The sequence below is a fragment of the Choloepus didactylus genome, chromosome 17 (genome assembly GCF_015220235.1).
Source record: "Choloepus didactylus isolate mChoDid1 chromosome 17, mChoDid1.pri, whole genome shotgun sequence".
Lineage (NCBI taxonomy): Eukaryota > Metazoa > Chordata > Mammalia > Pilosa > Megalonychidae > Choloepus > Choloepus didactylus.
This window is the reverse complement of record NC_051323.1, coordinates 22,734,546-22,751,027: the sequence shown is the minus strand read 5'-3', so window position 1 is coordinate 22,751,027 and position 16,482 is coordinate 22,734,546. Positions and strand designations below refer to the sequence as shown.

The following is a 16,482-nucleotide window of genomic DNA, read 5'->3' as shown; positions in this document are numbered from 1 at the left end:
TGTAGGTGAAGGGCAAATAAAAGAGCATTTCATCCCTTATTCCTGGAAGTTTGATAACTGTGAGGATTGTTATTTGTGTTCTCAGCAGGAAACCTCACGCCTTACAAACATTATTGGATTTAATCCTCAAAACAGTATTTAGGAGATAGATACCATCATCCCCATTGCATAGAGGAGAAAGCTGAAGTGTAAGAAAGTGAAACATCTTGTTCAAATGTTGCACTTTTAAGTGGAAGAATCAGAGTTTGAATCCATGTTAGGCAAGTCTGTGTGTATAATCATTGATCTGGATGGCCTCAAGAGTAAATTGGTCCCACATTTCTGGGAGGACAGTTTGGCCATAGCCATTGTGGTGGCTTGGAGTTATGTACCCCAGAAAAATATTCTTAATCTCAATTCATTTCTGTGGGTGTGAACCAATTGGGAATAGGACCTTGTGATGAGGCTACTTCAGTTAAGGGGTGGCCGAGCTGAATCAGAATGTGTCCTGTTCCTATTACCGGAGATCTTACAGAGAAGGCCATGGAGAGAGAAGCTATGGGGAGCAGCCAGAAGGCAGAAGTCAGCAGAACCTGGAGGAGAAAGGAGAAGGCATCACCACGTGCATTAAAAAGCTAAGGAACTCCAAAGATTGGTGTCCAGCCAGAAGGTACCAACCCTGGGAGAAAGCAAACCTTCCGAAACCAAGAGCCAATAAATTCCGGTTGTTAAGCCAACCCATCGTATGGTATTTGTTTAAACAGCTAGGAAACTAATACAGCTATCAAAAGTCTTAGAGATTGTTATAAACTTTAATCTAGAAAGTCTACTTCTAGAAATTTAGTGAAATACAGTAATGGCAAATATATGTGTCTCAAGTTAGAAAAACTTACTCTCACTATACTCAGATTTTAAAAATTTAAATCTGCAAATTTAAATCCTCATAAGACCCCTCCTGCTGGGTGCAGGTGTGATGGGGGTTGGATGAGGAGAAGAGGCAACTTGCTTCCAAAATGGAAAGCTTAGCCCAATGCAAGAATTTAGGCAGCCACTAAAGGTCAGTCTTTTGGGTTTTGCTCCCTACTTCTCTCACTCTGGCATGTTTGAGAGGGAGTTTATTGTGTCTTTGTGGCTTGTGCTTGAAAGGAGCCTCTGACTTCCTTGGCAATCACAGTAGCATCCCTGGGCTGAACATGGTCACCTGGCTTGCATTCTCGGGTCATGTTGGTGATTTGGGCTGGTGACTCAGGGGTCTTACTTATCACAGAGGCTCAGTGGGGACCCCTGGCTCTCTCTGGAGATCCCTCAGAGGCCCTGGCGTGCCCTCAACCCAGCCCTGGCCTGGGTGGTCAACCTGAACCCCACTTCTCAGAAAGAGGAACCGCTAGGCTGGCCCACTGACTCACCTCAGTCACACACGAGACCATCCCACCCTGACTTCTCTGTGGGAGCTTCTGGCCCCTTTCATGCCCTAGAGGAACTAAGGGTGTCTCAAGAAAGCTAAACTTTGGCCCTTCCTCTTCCCAACCACAGTGGCTTACCTTGATGTCGGACAGTCTGTAGGGTGAATGCTTCCCTGAGACCCAAACATGAATACCCCATTCTCGGCATCTCCCATTCCCTGGGCCAAGGAGAGATGGGGACCCATGGGTCTCCCTGCACACCTCCTGTCTCTCTCGCCGCCTCACAATTCCCAGTGCCAGAGGGGACGGCTGAGGGCTCCTCTGTCATATTGCCTACCCCAAGGCTTGGATGTCTTCACTGACTGACATAAGAGAGAACTGTATCTTCCTTATATTATGATCTGAATCCTCTAAGTTTGGTTCTTGAACTGCTAAAGGAATTTAGAAAATCTTCTCTTTTGACAAAGCCTTCCTTGCAAATCTGTTATCTTGCTGTAAAATCATATTTTGAATCTCAGTGTTAACTTTTTTTTTCTTTTTGTATCACTGCTGAAAAAAAGCTAATCCTCCTCCCCTCCATTGTAGCCTCTGGTAGAAGCATGCCTTGGACTGACCAGGGTGGGTTAGGTCATATCTGTGCAAATGCCAGAGAGAAAAGCACAGTAAACATTTCAAAATATTACCCCCATTACGTAGATAAAGATAATGTTACAGGAATGTTCATCATGATGTTGTTATAATAGTGAAAAATGAAAGAAATTCAACGTATGAAAAGGAATTATACCAAAAATAATGTATCTATAAAGTGAAGAAAAAGCATATATTACAAGTGATGCTGTAGAAGATTATTTAATGAAATGAAAAATTATTTATAACCATAATCATATTAGGTGACTAGAACAGGGACCCATATCCTGTAAATTTGCAAAGTATAAATGCTTTAGAGAAAAGTCTGAAAGCTGAAAATAGTCACTGAAATGTGGACAATGATTACCTCTGAGATGAGAGATGATGGGTGATTTGTATTTCTTCCCTTTTGCTTGCCTCTCCCTCCCCCACCCCCCCACACACATTGTCAGCAATGAAGATGTTGCTTTTGATGTACAATATTTTACAATCCTCCCCTTGGGTGCTGTCATTCTGAGTCGCTTCCTCCTTTGTAATAAAATCCACAGCCAAACTCACTCCAATAATGTCGCCCCCCCTCCCCCTTTATTTGTCTGGAGGATGCAAAGTGGCATCTTCATCTCTGAATTTGGAGAGGGTGAGAAATGGAGCCACAACAGTGTATTTCAATTATGAGAAATACCTTTTAGTTAACTAGCTCATGAGCTGCTGTCTTAAAAACAACAAATTTGTGTCGAATTTGTACCAAATGTACCAATATTTGAAAGCAGAAAATTTTTTTAGGCTTTTCCTGGTGTGTGTGTGTGTGTGTGTGTGTGTGTGTGTGTGTGAGATAGAAAAGGCAAAAGAGTAGAGATGGAAGGCGTAAATATTTCGCTATAAAATCTTCTTGATCCTGATCCACAAGAAAACATACTTTTTACATCCTGATGTAGAACATACACAATACTTAGACATACCTGATCAAAAGTTTTACGTAAAATTACCCTACTGTTAACTGTATGCAATATAGTCTGATATTTCTTTGCTATTCTATTTCATTTTTTAAATGTTGACAATATCCCACTCCAGTGATTACTTACCAAGAGGTTGCATTCTATCACTTAATCATTGTTTTCATAGCCAACAGGTGGATTGACTAAAAGGGAAATTCGTCGCAAATCGGTGGGTGTGGGGTTGGGTGTCCTGGCTGGATTCTCCATAACACAGACTGGAATGGGATGGGAAGCCCCTACTCAAAGTGCAGTGCTCAGTGATGTGTTTGGGTCTGGACAGATATCTGAAGAAGTTGGATTGGAAGCAAAAGTCAAGGTCAACCTTTGAGCAGGACAGAGGTGTGGCCATGACTCCAGTCAGTAACAGGAGGCCAAGGGCTAAAGAGCTGGACCAAGGTTAGGACTCCAGCCAGTCAGCGTTCAGTGTGCAGCTGGAAGGAAGGAGAGGAAGGCCAAGGAGAGAAGGGAAGGGACACAAGAGCAAATAAACCTGGGCCCTTGACAGCAGGGTGCTGAGGCTGCTGAACATATCCATACCTTTCCATGATAGGTTGGGGACCTGGGTGGGTCACCAAGAACATTAGTGACTTCAGCTGGGTGGAGTGAAGGAAAACCAGGACTGATGGTTTTATCATTTCCATCCTCACAGCCACTGTGTTCTTCCAGAATTAAAGACTCCTGGGTGATGGTTGCAGCTGAGAGCTCTCTTTTCCCCTTTCATTATATTCTAACCCAAGTACAACAGGGGTCTGCTGGTTTGAATGTATTATGTCCCCCAAAACACCATTATCTTTGATGTAATCTTGTGTGGGAGACAGATCAGTGTTGATTAGATTTAATTCTGAGTGTTTCCATGGAGATGCACCCCACCCAACTGTGGGTGATGACTCTGACTGGATAATTTCCATGGAGGTGTTACCCCACCCATTCAGGGTGGGTCTAAATTAAGTCACTGGAGCCATATAAATGAGCTGACAAACAGAGGGAACCCATTGCAGCTGAGAGTGACATTTTGAAGAGGAGCTACAGCCAAGAGGGACACTTTGAAGAATGCACAGAAGCTGAGAAGAGTAGCTGCAGATGAGAGACAGTTCGAAGATGGCCGTTGAAAGCAGACTTTTGCTCCAGAGAAGCTAAGAGACGATAAACGCCACAAGAGCAAGTGAGGGTGACATTTTTGAGGCGCTGCAGCCTAGAGCAAAACATCCTGGGAGAAAGCCATTTTGAACCCAGAACTTTGGAGTAGATGCCAGCCATATGCTTTCCCAGCTAATAGAGGTTTTCTGGACACCATTGGCCATCCTCCAGTGAAGGTACCTGATTATTGATGTGTTACCTTGGACACTTTATGGCCTTAAGACTTAACTGTGTAACCAAATAAGCTCCCTTTTATAAAAGCCAATCCATCTCTGGTGTTTTGCATTCTGGTAGCATTAGCAAATTAGAACAAGGGGTGATTGGGGGGAACAATTTAAACTCACAAATTTGGTCCCTTGATTCTTTCTGCCTCTGGTTGTATGTGTGGCTAATGAAAAGAGCCTGTGTTTCCTAAGGAGCTTAACCACAGGGACATTTGGAAACTCACACAAATGCAAAAGAATGTAGTTCCAAAAACAGATCAGAATGCTATTTAGAGTTCTTATTTTGCTCCTACTCTTTGCATATTAGGCCCTTGGGAGTAACTGAGCAGTAATCTGAGGGCAGTGGCCAGGTGACATGAAAAATCCCTCACTGGGAAATTCAGTGAGTGAATGTAACAAAAATTCTTGACCATGTTCCAATCACTGGAGAAGACCCAGAAAAGCAAAAATAGGTAAAAATGCTGGAGATGCCCACCCAAAGTTGCCTTCTTCTGGGACTAGTAGTGAGGACAGCCTGGTCTGATGGGCTTATCAAAAGCCAAGCCTGAGAGGGCCTTGAGTTTAGGACTATCTTCAAAAAGAAATCCTGGGAGGCTGCTTGAATTCCAAATTTTGCTGAAATTTATACTTGAGGAATAGAGTCACAAAATCCCAAGAAGGGGCCCAGATCCTTCACACTGTCCTGATCCCAAGCCAGCTGTAGAACATCTCCAGGGGCCAGAACCACATTTTAGTTAGGATTGAATTGACTCAAGTATCAAGGACCTTTCACATCCACTGATTTCTAGAACATGGGCACCACAACTCTCTGTGACTGTAGTCTGTCCAGCAATCTGACATGGAGAGAGGGATGTATCTATCTACTGTTGACAAGGAGGCAGAATGGTGTGGCCTTTCTGGAGGTCAGTGTGGTGGTTCCACAAAAAGCTAAGTATGTGGAGGCCATAAGATTGTGCAACCTCATTTTGGGGTGTGTACTTAGAAGATCTGAGAGCAGAGAGGTGGATGGACATTTGCATACTGGTGTTTATGGAGGCAGTATTCATGATTTGCAATGGGTGGAGGTGGCCTAAAAGTACATAGACTGAGGAACAGAATGGTCAACTGTGCATGCAATGGAATATTGAACAACTACGAGGAGTGAAACTGTGAGACACACAACGAGGTGAATGGATCCTGTAGACAGCATTTTGAGTGAAATACGCCAGAAACAAAGGCAAACACTATAATGCCTCACCAATATGGACTAACTACAATGTGTAAACTCAGAATTGACTCTTAGAACACAGCCTAACAGGGGAACGATTATTGTAATGGTCCCTAGATTGTGAGCTCTTACAGCAGTCACTTCTATTCCTGAATTGTAACAGCTATCTCCAAACTCTGAGATGCTGATCCCTTTGTGTATAACCTGATTGGTCTCTGGGACATTGGGTATCTGTGTGACACCTGAAACTCAGAGTTAGAGCTTAGCAGATATGAATGCCAGTATTAGTGCATACAGCAACTGGTAAAAAAAAAAAAAAAAAAGCTGAAAAAGAACCCAGACTTCAATTAGAGATATGAATGAAGCAGATCTGACTAAGACTAGGGCAAATCGGGCCCTGGGCAGGCAAGCCTCCTACTGTGGGGGATTTGGTTTAGACGGTAAAGAGCAGCACACACAACAAGCTCAGCTCCTGCTGAAACCAGTAAATGGCTCAATACCATTTTTTTGCCTTTTCCAAGGAGTGAGTTGATCTTGGGGTAGAACAGAGCTTGGATGTATGGGTTAAGAAGGCACAGTAATTGGGACTAGAGGGCTTCCAAGATGCAGATCCAGACAACCCTATATTCTGCTGCCAGTTTAGAAGCCGAGGCTCCTTGGAATTCTACGGTAACCCAGAGAAGACGAAACCAGTTTGGTTCCCAGATTCTTGAGAAGTTATGTTTACCCTCAATGCTTGAGGAGACAGGCTACATACATCTCAAATGTAGCCCAAGAAGATATATTTTTATCAGGCTTATATAATTGTATAAAGAAGGATTGTTTATATATATATGAAACAGCAAATCCTACAGTGACAGGACAACTATTAGCAGAGATGGGATGGAGAAAACAAGCCTATCAATATTACCCTGCCTCCTTTGTGGTAGGGGTCTCATTTTATTTTCTTCTTGAGAAAACTTGGCATCTTATGAAACACAGCACTGCACTGGACCATTAGAAGAAAGTTTCCAGATGGATCTAGACTTTTCTCAACACCCAAAGATAGTTTTTGGATCTCCTTTAATGTCTAGCATCAACAAATCAGATGAATACCAAAATTGTATAAATTTTGTCAGTCCTATAGAGGAATAATGAAAATGAAATGTTTTAAGACAAAAAAAAAAAAAAAAAAAGTGTAAAATATCACTGGGTAGCTGTGAATTAGGGCTAATCCCAAAGACAAAAAAAAAAGTAACCCAGAAAGAAGTTACTCCAAAACCCCTCCTCCTTAACAGGCAGCTAAGATCAGTTCCCCCAATATCTAGCTCAAGTCTCTATTTCACCAACACTATTTTGCCTCCCCTGCTAGGAATTCTTTCCTGATGAGGTATGGGATGGGGAGCTATGGGGATTCTGCTCTAATCATTATGCATCATATTCTGCCCCTCCATAACCAGAGTTACAGAGCTCAATCACCTGGTTGTAGGGACCAAAAACAGTACTGCATTTCAGAAGTGGAGTACAGATGGCTACTGTTGAAGGAAAGCTCTTGATTCCAGTGGAAAGGAGTTGTGGAATTCTGGAATGGATGATGGCTTCTTACCAGTCATGTGGTGCCTCTTGTGAGGCATCTGGGCAGCTTTGGGCCATGACTCCTAGACCCTCACTCAGAATGCCTGGAACAGATTATCCATCCTGTGGCTGCAGGAGGGTGGTCACGGCCAGTCTCTGATATTTAAGGTATACGAACGAATCCTATTCTGCTAGATGGCTGGGGTCCTTGTGAAAGAGGATTTCTAAAGCTTTGAAAGCCCAGGTCTATGATGTGCAGTTCTGGTGAGTTCTTGGGAGACTTACAAGTGCCATCTGACTCACATCTGATGACTATTGGTGATGATTTGGTAGGCCCAGTCGCTTAGGAGCTCACTCTAGAATCAGTGACCTATCTGTGCATGCTCCTCAGGCTCAGATGGGATCACAGGAATTCTCTGAAGCCTTCTGAGTCCCAAACCTGGGCTGCTTATCCAAGCTGAGGTGGGACAGGTGATGTCCAGGTGTTAAACGATCAGGAGGCATCCATGAGCAATGGAGGCTTCTCTTTTCCATGATCATCCATCTTCCACCAAACAAACAGGTGGATACCAGGGAGGCAGATATCCTTAAGAGCCTCACAAGGGGAGCTTGGAAAAAAAAGTGATTGCAACCCAATGTTAGAAGATGATGATGTTAGAGACATGTTCAAAGTGCTGAGAACATTGGGCAGGGACAGTGAGTGAGGTCTGTCTGTGTTGGTCAAGGGCAACAGGAAACGTCTGAGCTGAGTCTTGGAGAATGAGTTGGAGTTCGCCAGTGTGGGCAGTGAGTGTCTCAAACAGATGGAAATGGCCAAGAGACAAGGAACTGAAAATGTTTGTTGTGACAGGAGGGCCCCCAGCCCTCCCTAGCTCTTTCCTATTTCTCCAACCCCTCACCCTCTACTCTAGGCCTCCATGCTGCTGCCACAGGAAACTGCTTGCTCTTGCCACACGCAGCCTGCCTGCTCTTGCTTCAGTGTTTTACACCTTAGCTTCCTCTGCCTATCCTCCAAAACCCAGATTAAATTTTTGCATCCCTTTCAGAGCCTTCACCGCCAGAGCAAATCATTCCCTCTTCCTCATTCCAAAAGCACAGACTTCAAACACAGTACTTGTGTAATATGTCATACATATTACATTTTGTTTAATCTGTCTTCCCACTTGACTTAGAGTTCTTGGAGGGAAGGCACCATTTCTTATTCATCTTTGCGCCTAGGGCAGTTAGAATAATGCTGGGCAATAATTTATTTTTGCAACTGATAAGAAATACAAAATCCCCAGTATAATTCCCTTGCTGCTAGTTATGCCAAATACTGTCTCAAATTATCCAAAGTAATGTTCAAGATCATTACATGAAAATATAATTATAATTGGATCCCTGTCTTTTGACCTTTTATAAGTTGCTAGACCAATTAGAAATCCAGCTGCCAATTAGAAGTTTTTTCCAAATAGAAATCCAATTGCCACAGCATTATTTATTGAAGGATCTCTTCTCTTTCCCCACTTTGAATCACCTTTTTCACTATATAGCAAGTGAAGTTGCAGTTTAATTTTGAGCTCTCTGATCTATTCCACTGACTATAGCGCTGTATCATGAATCATGTATATAGTCATTATATCTGATATAGCAAGTTCTAGTCCCTTCATCTTTTCAGAATTGCCTTTAATCTTCATTTCATCTTTAAAATCAGTTTTTAAGTTTCACAAAAAAATCCTTTCAGAACTTGTCCTGGAATTTAATTGAAGTTTTAGATTAATTTGGGGAAGGTGACATCCTTATGATAAGGAATCTTTCAGTGTATGATCATAACATATTGTACCATTTTTGTTCAGGTCAGACAAACATCATTTCTGGATATAGGTAGAGAGTTGTCTTAAGGGTATAGAAAAGATGTTCTCCTCATAGAGAGAATACACCCAATCAGAATGAGGATTCTTAGGGATATTGTACCATGAGAAGGAAGGTATAAAATCTACTTTGCATAGATTCTTCTTAAATATCTATAAAATAGTCTGAACCAAAGAAAAAATAGCAACAAATAACTTTCTAGAAGTAACAATTAAGGTAAATGAGTGCATAAAAAATAAAAGTAATCTGAGAGACCAGTGGAGAATGTTTTCCATACAAAATGCCAGAGTAGAAGGAAAAAGCCCTAGCCTCAACAATTATTAGAATGACAGGCAAAAATGCAGAGCTCGGCTGAAACAGATCCCTAAGTGAAAGGGAGGAGGCATCATAGCTACATGGTTTAGCAGAAGAAGAACTAATACGAAGCCACTGCAACAGACTAAGGAAGAGCATTATGGAAAATACAAGCTGAAATGAAGCAGTAGTAGGTGGTATCAGTGAAACAGAAGTCAGTTGTGGGAAATAAAGAAGCCCCCTTCCAATTCTAAAATTCTGTGATTCCATATGATTCCAAAGTAAAGAAATAGTTTCCAATCTTTTTCTTTTTTTGGTAAGAGAATTCCTTTCAATATAACAAAAGGCTCCTATTTTTCTTATTTTTTTATTGATATGACTAATTTTTTTTTATATTTCCTTATATGTCGAACTATCATCAGTACCTTTCAAAAATAAACTCCAATTAATTAATTATTTTTTATTTCTGCTGGGTTAGTTTTGTTAATATTTCATTTAGGGATTTTGCATTTGTATTTACAAATGAAATCAGAATTTTGTCTTTAGGGGATTCATTTTTGTTTTACTGTCTTCATCAGTTTTAGGCATCTAGTTTGTGGTGACTTCATTTACATGAATTAGAATCATTTTTATTTTATAATCAAGGGAATAATTTAAATAGCACAAAAATAACTGTTTCTTAAAGTTTTGAAACTAACCTGTAAGTCTACTTTGGCCCAGTGTATGTGGCAGGGCAGGGAGAGGGAAGGGCGGTGGGAGGGGGAGTGAGGGTAGTTCTTTAACAAAATTTTTAAGAACTCTAGCAAAAAGTCTGAACACCCTTTCAAATAATTTCTCAGGTTAATTTTCCAAGTTACAGAAGTTTCAGATAATGAATCCAGTTAATGGATAGGTCAAATGTAAAATAATAGACTATGAAGAGAAATATAATACACGGTGAAGACAAATGAACAACTGAGTTAAGCAATATCTGCTTTTGTTTTCCTAGATCAGGAAGTGTGCTGCATCACTGGAATGAGATCTATTACTTTGTGGAACAGCTGGCCCATAAATTCATCAGGTGAGAAGCCAATTTACTTGTTGCAGTTGTAGTTCCCTGACAAGTAAAACCAGGCCATGGTTGCTATTCTATTATTTACTAACTACATTCTAACTGGACTCTGTGAAGGGTGACCAACCTTATCCCAGTTAGCCTGGAACTTTCCTGGTTTTAGCACTAAAAGTCCAGGAAACACCTCAGTCCCAGGTAAACCGGGATTTTTGTGCATAACTGTCCCAGGTTTTAGCACTGAAAGCTCTGTGTCTTGGGAAGCTCCTCTGTCCTGGGCAAACCAGGACAGTTGGTCACCCTAGCTGTGTGCCTATTATGGCAGAATAATTTGAGCATCCTCAACACAGCTTTCCAAGGCAAGGCAATATATCGGCATTTTTTAACATCTTGACTGTAAATACTGTGGGGGATCTGGGGGAACTACATTCCAGTACATACGAACACCCATGAGTAAAGGAAAGGGGGTCATTTCACCGTATTTGTATGCAGCCTTTAAGGGATGACACAACTGTAATAACTTTCATGGATGTGCGTGGAGCAAACTGTCAACTTTGGTAAAACTGGTCTGATCAGTGTAAATTCTAACGCACCTCCACTTCATGCGGAATGGCCTCCATAGAGTCTTCCAGCTAATATGAATGACCATGCACTTTGCTTTGAATAAAGCTCCTTATCCCAGAGTACAGATTATTCTCTGGGCCCAGGGTAGTGACAAATATGTTCCCTCCAAATTCAGTTACGGATCTCAGCATATGCTTACCTGCCTGATTGGAAGGAAAGGGTAAGGAGGTGTTCTCTCTGCATTGCTGAAAACTGAAGCTGCAGCAGGACGCTCATGCAAGATTTATGGATCTAAACGCCAGATGATTGGAAAGCAGATGCCAAGAGGTGGGAACAAAAGAGAATGGGGAAAGGAGAGAAACAAACACATGGGTGGTATTAAAAATAAAAGACTTCCTAAGAGAATCATAAACTTAGAATTGAAAGAAACAATTTCCCAGCATACCCAAAGAGGCATTCATTAACTCTCAACTTGACAGTGAGAGACTGCTGCCTTTGAGGCAAATGGTCCAATTGTTAGACAGTGCCAGTTTTCAGAAAAGTTTTTTTAGGAAGCCCAAATACCCTTCCCTGCATTCTCATCCATTGGTTCTTTGGAATAATGTAAAACAAATCTGCCTCAGGCACTTGATATTATCTGCCGTGTCTCTATTTGCTCTCCTCATCTTCTCTTCCCTCTGAAGCAGAGTTGTGTAATGGGAAAGGCTTTGAAGTCAGGCAGATGAGGGTTTGAATCCAAGCTCCATTGTGCAACCACTGGTAATTTGCTTGGCTTGGCTGAACCTGAGTTTACACGTGAGGATCATAAGAGAAAACGTATAAGACAGTTAGCCCAGCACATGGCTTAGAATGGATAGTTGAGACCTTCCTTTCCTAGTTCCCTCAGCAATTCCAGCCCTTCACTATCTCATAATCAGAGAAAGAGAGGGACAGGAAATAAGAGACCACCCAGTCCAACCCCTTTGTTTTATAGAAGATATTTTAAAAGGAAAATAAGGACTAGAGAGGTTGAAATGGCTTAATCCAGACTGTAAGGCACATTTCTCTGGGTATTTTTTCTGGCTGAGGGGATCCTCAAAGTGGGGCAACAAGATTACCATCATGCAAACTCCAGGAGGCAGGGACTGTATTTTGTAAACCGCTGCAGCCTGACCACCTGAACTGTGCCTGCCACATAGTACATGCTCAATAAATATTTTTGAATATATGAATGAATGAATGACTTGTTCATTCATTTTAATATGTAGTGTCAGTAGCTAATACTGCAGTGGGAAAATTCATTCAATAGCAGTGGCCAATGCCAATACAAAAATATCATTTCTAATTTCAGTGGGATCCTTGAAATTTCAAATATTCTTATTTGTCTTTATTTTCACTCCCTCCCATTTTCCTAATAATGTTTCCAATTCTTCACTCCCTTCAAGCCTTCAACCTATACCTCACTCCAGTCACATTCAGCACAGAGGCTCACCTCTTACTTCACCAAGAACCAAAGAGCATCAGACGAGGGTGAAAACCTCAAGTTTCAATCATATCCCTAAAAGATACATGTCTTTCCCACCAGTCTCTGAGATTGAAGTATCCCACCTATTGTCTCCATTTTCTTCCAGATTCATCCCTTCGTCTCCTCTCTTCCAGACTCTCTCTCTCTCTTCTATTCCCCTCTACCTTGTCCCTGGCTCCTTCCCTACAGTTTATAGACATAACTAGTCTCTCCTGCCCTTCTTCCCAGGAAAACGAAACCAATGTTCTCCTTGATCGCATCTTCCTCTAGATACTGCGCTATCTTTGCTGACTTTTCACACAAACAATCTGAAAGACTTGCCATCTCCATATTCCTCTCATTCATTCTTTAACCCACTGCTATCTGGCTCTTATCCCCACCCTCCACCTCCCTGCTCTCAACAAGGTCACTAGGTGATGTCCTAGTAGAAAAATCCAATTAGCATCTTTTAGTCCTTATTCTGCAGGACTTCATTTTATTCAGACTTGTGTCTTCTTGAAATTCTCTCCTCCACTGGCTCCTGTGACCCCACTGGCTCCCAGTTCTTCTTCCATCTCACTGACCTTAGCCAGCCCTTTAAATGTTGGTGTGGGTCTTATATTTGGCTCACTTTCCTTCTCATTGCCGACACGCCTATGATAACCTTACCCATATTAATATGCTGATAATGCCCAAATTTTGTCTCCAGCAAAGACTCATATACCCAATTGCCTCTTAGAGACCTACATTTGCACATTTCAAATCCATTCTCTCCAGAATTGAACTCATCAGCTTGATATAAGGGAGGCAGCATAATATAGTGGTTAAGTTCCAAGTTCTAGAATTAGAATGCTTGGTTTCAAGCCCCAGATCAACCGTACTCCTACCATATGACCTTGGGAGAACTTCAGGGACTCAATTTCCTTCTGTGGAAAATAAGAATAATAATAGAACTAGCCTCAAAAACTTGTTCCAAGTTTAATGATATAATACTTGTAAATCACTTAGAATGGTGCCTGGCACATAGTGAGCACCCAATAAGGTTGGACATTGTTATATTTTTATGATCATTATGATGGTTATTCTCATTTAAGACATGGCATCCTTTTGCCCCAGCACTGGTGAAGTAATAGCAGGCAGCCTGGTGTCATGGAAAGAGAACAGAGATTGATTTCAAGGGACCAATATTCAATTTACCAGCTAGTGCTTGAACTCCTACCGAGTATTAAACACAATGCTGAAGGTTTCCAAAGATGAGTCAGATGCATGATAATTAATACAGATTTCATCCTGTAGGCAAAAGGAGCTTATATTAGTCAGGGTCCTCTAGGGAAATAGAACCAACAGGAAATTTCTGTAAATATGAGATTTATAAAAGTGTCTCATGCTACTGTGGAGATGCATGAGTCCAAATTCTGTAGAGCAGGATGCACGAGTCCAAAATCTGTAGGGCAGGAAGTGAGCTGTCAAGTCCAGTAAAGGTCTTCGATGAACTCCCCAGGAGAGGCTGGCTGGCTGAAGAAAAGAAAGTTCTCTCTTCTCCCTTAAAAGCCTTCAACTGATTGGATTAAATCCAACGGATTGTATTCTCTCATTGCAGAAGACCCTCCCTTAATTGAGCGTAGATGTAATCAGACACAGATGCAATCAATTGACTGATGATTTAATAAACCAGCCTTCCGGTTTATTAACCAACCATAAAAAGGTTAGGCCAGTGCTTGCTTGACTAGAAAATTGGGCACCATCACCCAGCCAAGTTGACTCATGAACCCATCAATCACAGAGCCGTTGGAGGTTTTATATCAGATAAGCGGCAAAATCTGATTTATATTTTGGGAAAATAATTCTGGTAGCAGTGTAAAGAATGAATTGGAGCAAGGAATGATGACAAGCTAGGATACCTACCAACCAGAAAACAATTGCAGTGGTCTGGCAATTGAGGATAAGGTCCTAAGCTATGGGAAAAGGGCACCAGGTTTGAGAAAACATTTTGGGAAGTGAGAACTATACTATTTGGAGCCAGATCAGGTGTGGGAGGTTATTGCAATGTAAAGAAATAGGTCAATGCCGTAGGGATGATCCAGTTGGCCACCCAAAGAGAGCCCCACAAGGATGGCATTCCCCTGATGAAGACACTACAGCCTGACAGCCCACCTTGCAGATGGAGAAAACTGTATGGTCCTCAGCTGAGAGTTGTTCTCTCTCTCAGAGTGGGACATTCACACCGGCAGAGCTCCTGGGCACTGACATATAAAAACCATCACAATTATTCATTAATGAGAAGTGTGACTACCAAGGGTAATAGATAATTGTGTGCCCAATCAGCATATTCTCTCCTTATAGGATAACCTCCTTGGGAAGCCAAGTAAAAAGTTGGAGTTGATGGTGATCCCACTCAGAGAAAAGGGAGTTCATTTTATGATCTTAATGGGGCTGATGACATTAAGCTGCCACAGCCTGAGACTCTCTTTATTATAGGGTACAGCAGGCTACTGTGGAGACATGGCCAAATTTTGTCTGTCAGGATTCTCCTTTTCTATAGACACCATGTAGACCATTCCCCTTCTAGGGATACACTTCTTCAGACAGCACAGAGCAGTGATGGATTTAAGCTTTCTTTGTTGTATTCAACACTCAGTGACCAACAGTGTCAAACTAGAAGCAGACTCCAGGAAGACAAACCAGGTCCTCTCTTTGGCTCACAGCTTTAAGTCTGCTCCTGGCTAAATGCTTGTGACACCGGCTTTGGGGGCCACCTTTTGCCTGCATGTCCTCAGCTCTGCAGCCATGATGTAAGGGGAAGAACAGACAGAACAGACTATTTCTATGGCATCGACCTATTTCTTCACATTGCAATAACCTTCCACACCTGATCTGGCTCCAATAGTATAGTTCTCACTTCCCAAAATGTTTTCTCAAACCTGGCACCCTTTTCCCATAGCTTAGGACCTTCTCCTCAATTGCCTGACCTCTCCCATTCCACAGTCTTTGTATCTGCCCTAATAGAGTTTCTTTTCCTCTCCAGCCCACAGCTTAGAATGTCCTTTATTGTCTTCTCTACTCGAGGAACAACCTTAATGAAGCTCACAGAGGACAGGTAAGTCTATAGCCCGTCCTTGTCTTTAAAAAGTCGTGCTCTTCTCAGTAATCTTGAGATCTATGCCTTGGTGCCAGCTTTGGCCCATTGGTGGTTTCTAATAGTTCCCTCTTTAACTTAAGCCTTGATCATGGCATATTTGGCCATCTGAGAGTTTACCATGTGATGACTTCTGATAGAATTTCCTGAAGCCAGTGAAATTTTATAAATGACTAAATTACATTAAGATAGATCTTACATTTGATTGACTTGGTCTGCTAACTCAGAGAAAAATTTTAGCAAACAAAATTCTGGTGGACTATATTTTCTTTTATTTAACTTGTATTTATTTTGTGGTTTAAGCTTTCAAAGATAAAAGTGCATGATGAGAGAGGTAAGAACTTGAAATATTGTCGCATGTAATTACCAAGGAAGGGAATAGAAAGGGAGGGCTTATGGTACCACAAAATAAAAGAAAATTTGAATCAAGTGTGGGAAACTGTTGTTGACATAAAAGGATTAGTTTGGACCTAGCTTAACAAAAATATTTTTTGGGGTTTCACCATATTTTACCTGCAGATGAAAACTATCAGTAACAGAAGTATGTCATTTATTCCTAGGTAGGATGGCATACTGGGGAGGTGAAGATATTTTTCCTGTCATAATAACACTTTCTCCACTTGTATTAAAATGATAAAGTCCAGATGAGAGAAGCACCATGGGGGACACATGTGGGCCTATTGGGAGACTGATATATGGACATATTGGAAAATGGAAGGGAGGAAGGGCTGTTACAGGGAAGACAGGAAGAATTTATTCAATAACATTCTTCTTATAGAAATAAGAATAGAACTAACAGGATGGAGTAAGGGTTTCTGGATTTTGCCCTGACTCACAGGAAATCTTAGTCCTCATTTCTCTCCCATCTGTAACAAAGGAGGGTTCTCCATATCATACAGCAATTTTCAAATCCTGTGATTCCTTCAGCAGTATCTATTCTATGAATGCATCTAAATTTGAGATGCACAGAAACCTCATTT

The 16,482-nt window shown here is 41.6% G+C and overlaps 1 protein-coding gene across 2 annotated transcripts in view; it reads left to right on the top strand.

Moving 5' to 3' along the window:
* ANTXR1 (ANTXR cell adhesion molecule 1) overlaps nt 1–16,482 on the top strand; it is a 235,082-nt gene that overhangs the window by 17,949 nt on the left and 200,651 nt on the right. For both annotated transcript variants that reach the window (XM_037806755.1, XM_037806756.1), the window contains exons 2-3: nt 10,260–10,331; nt 15,392–15,463. In XM_037806755.1, coding sequence (XP_037662683.1) covers nt 10,260–10,331; nt 15,392–15,463 — 144 coding nt within the window. The remainder of the gene's footprint in view (nt 1–10,259; nt 10,332–15,391; nt 15,464–16,482) is intronic.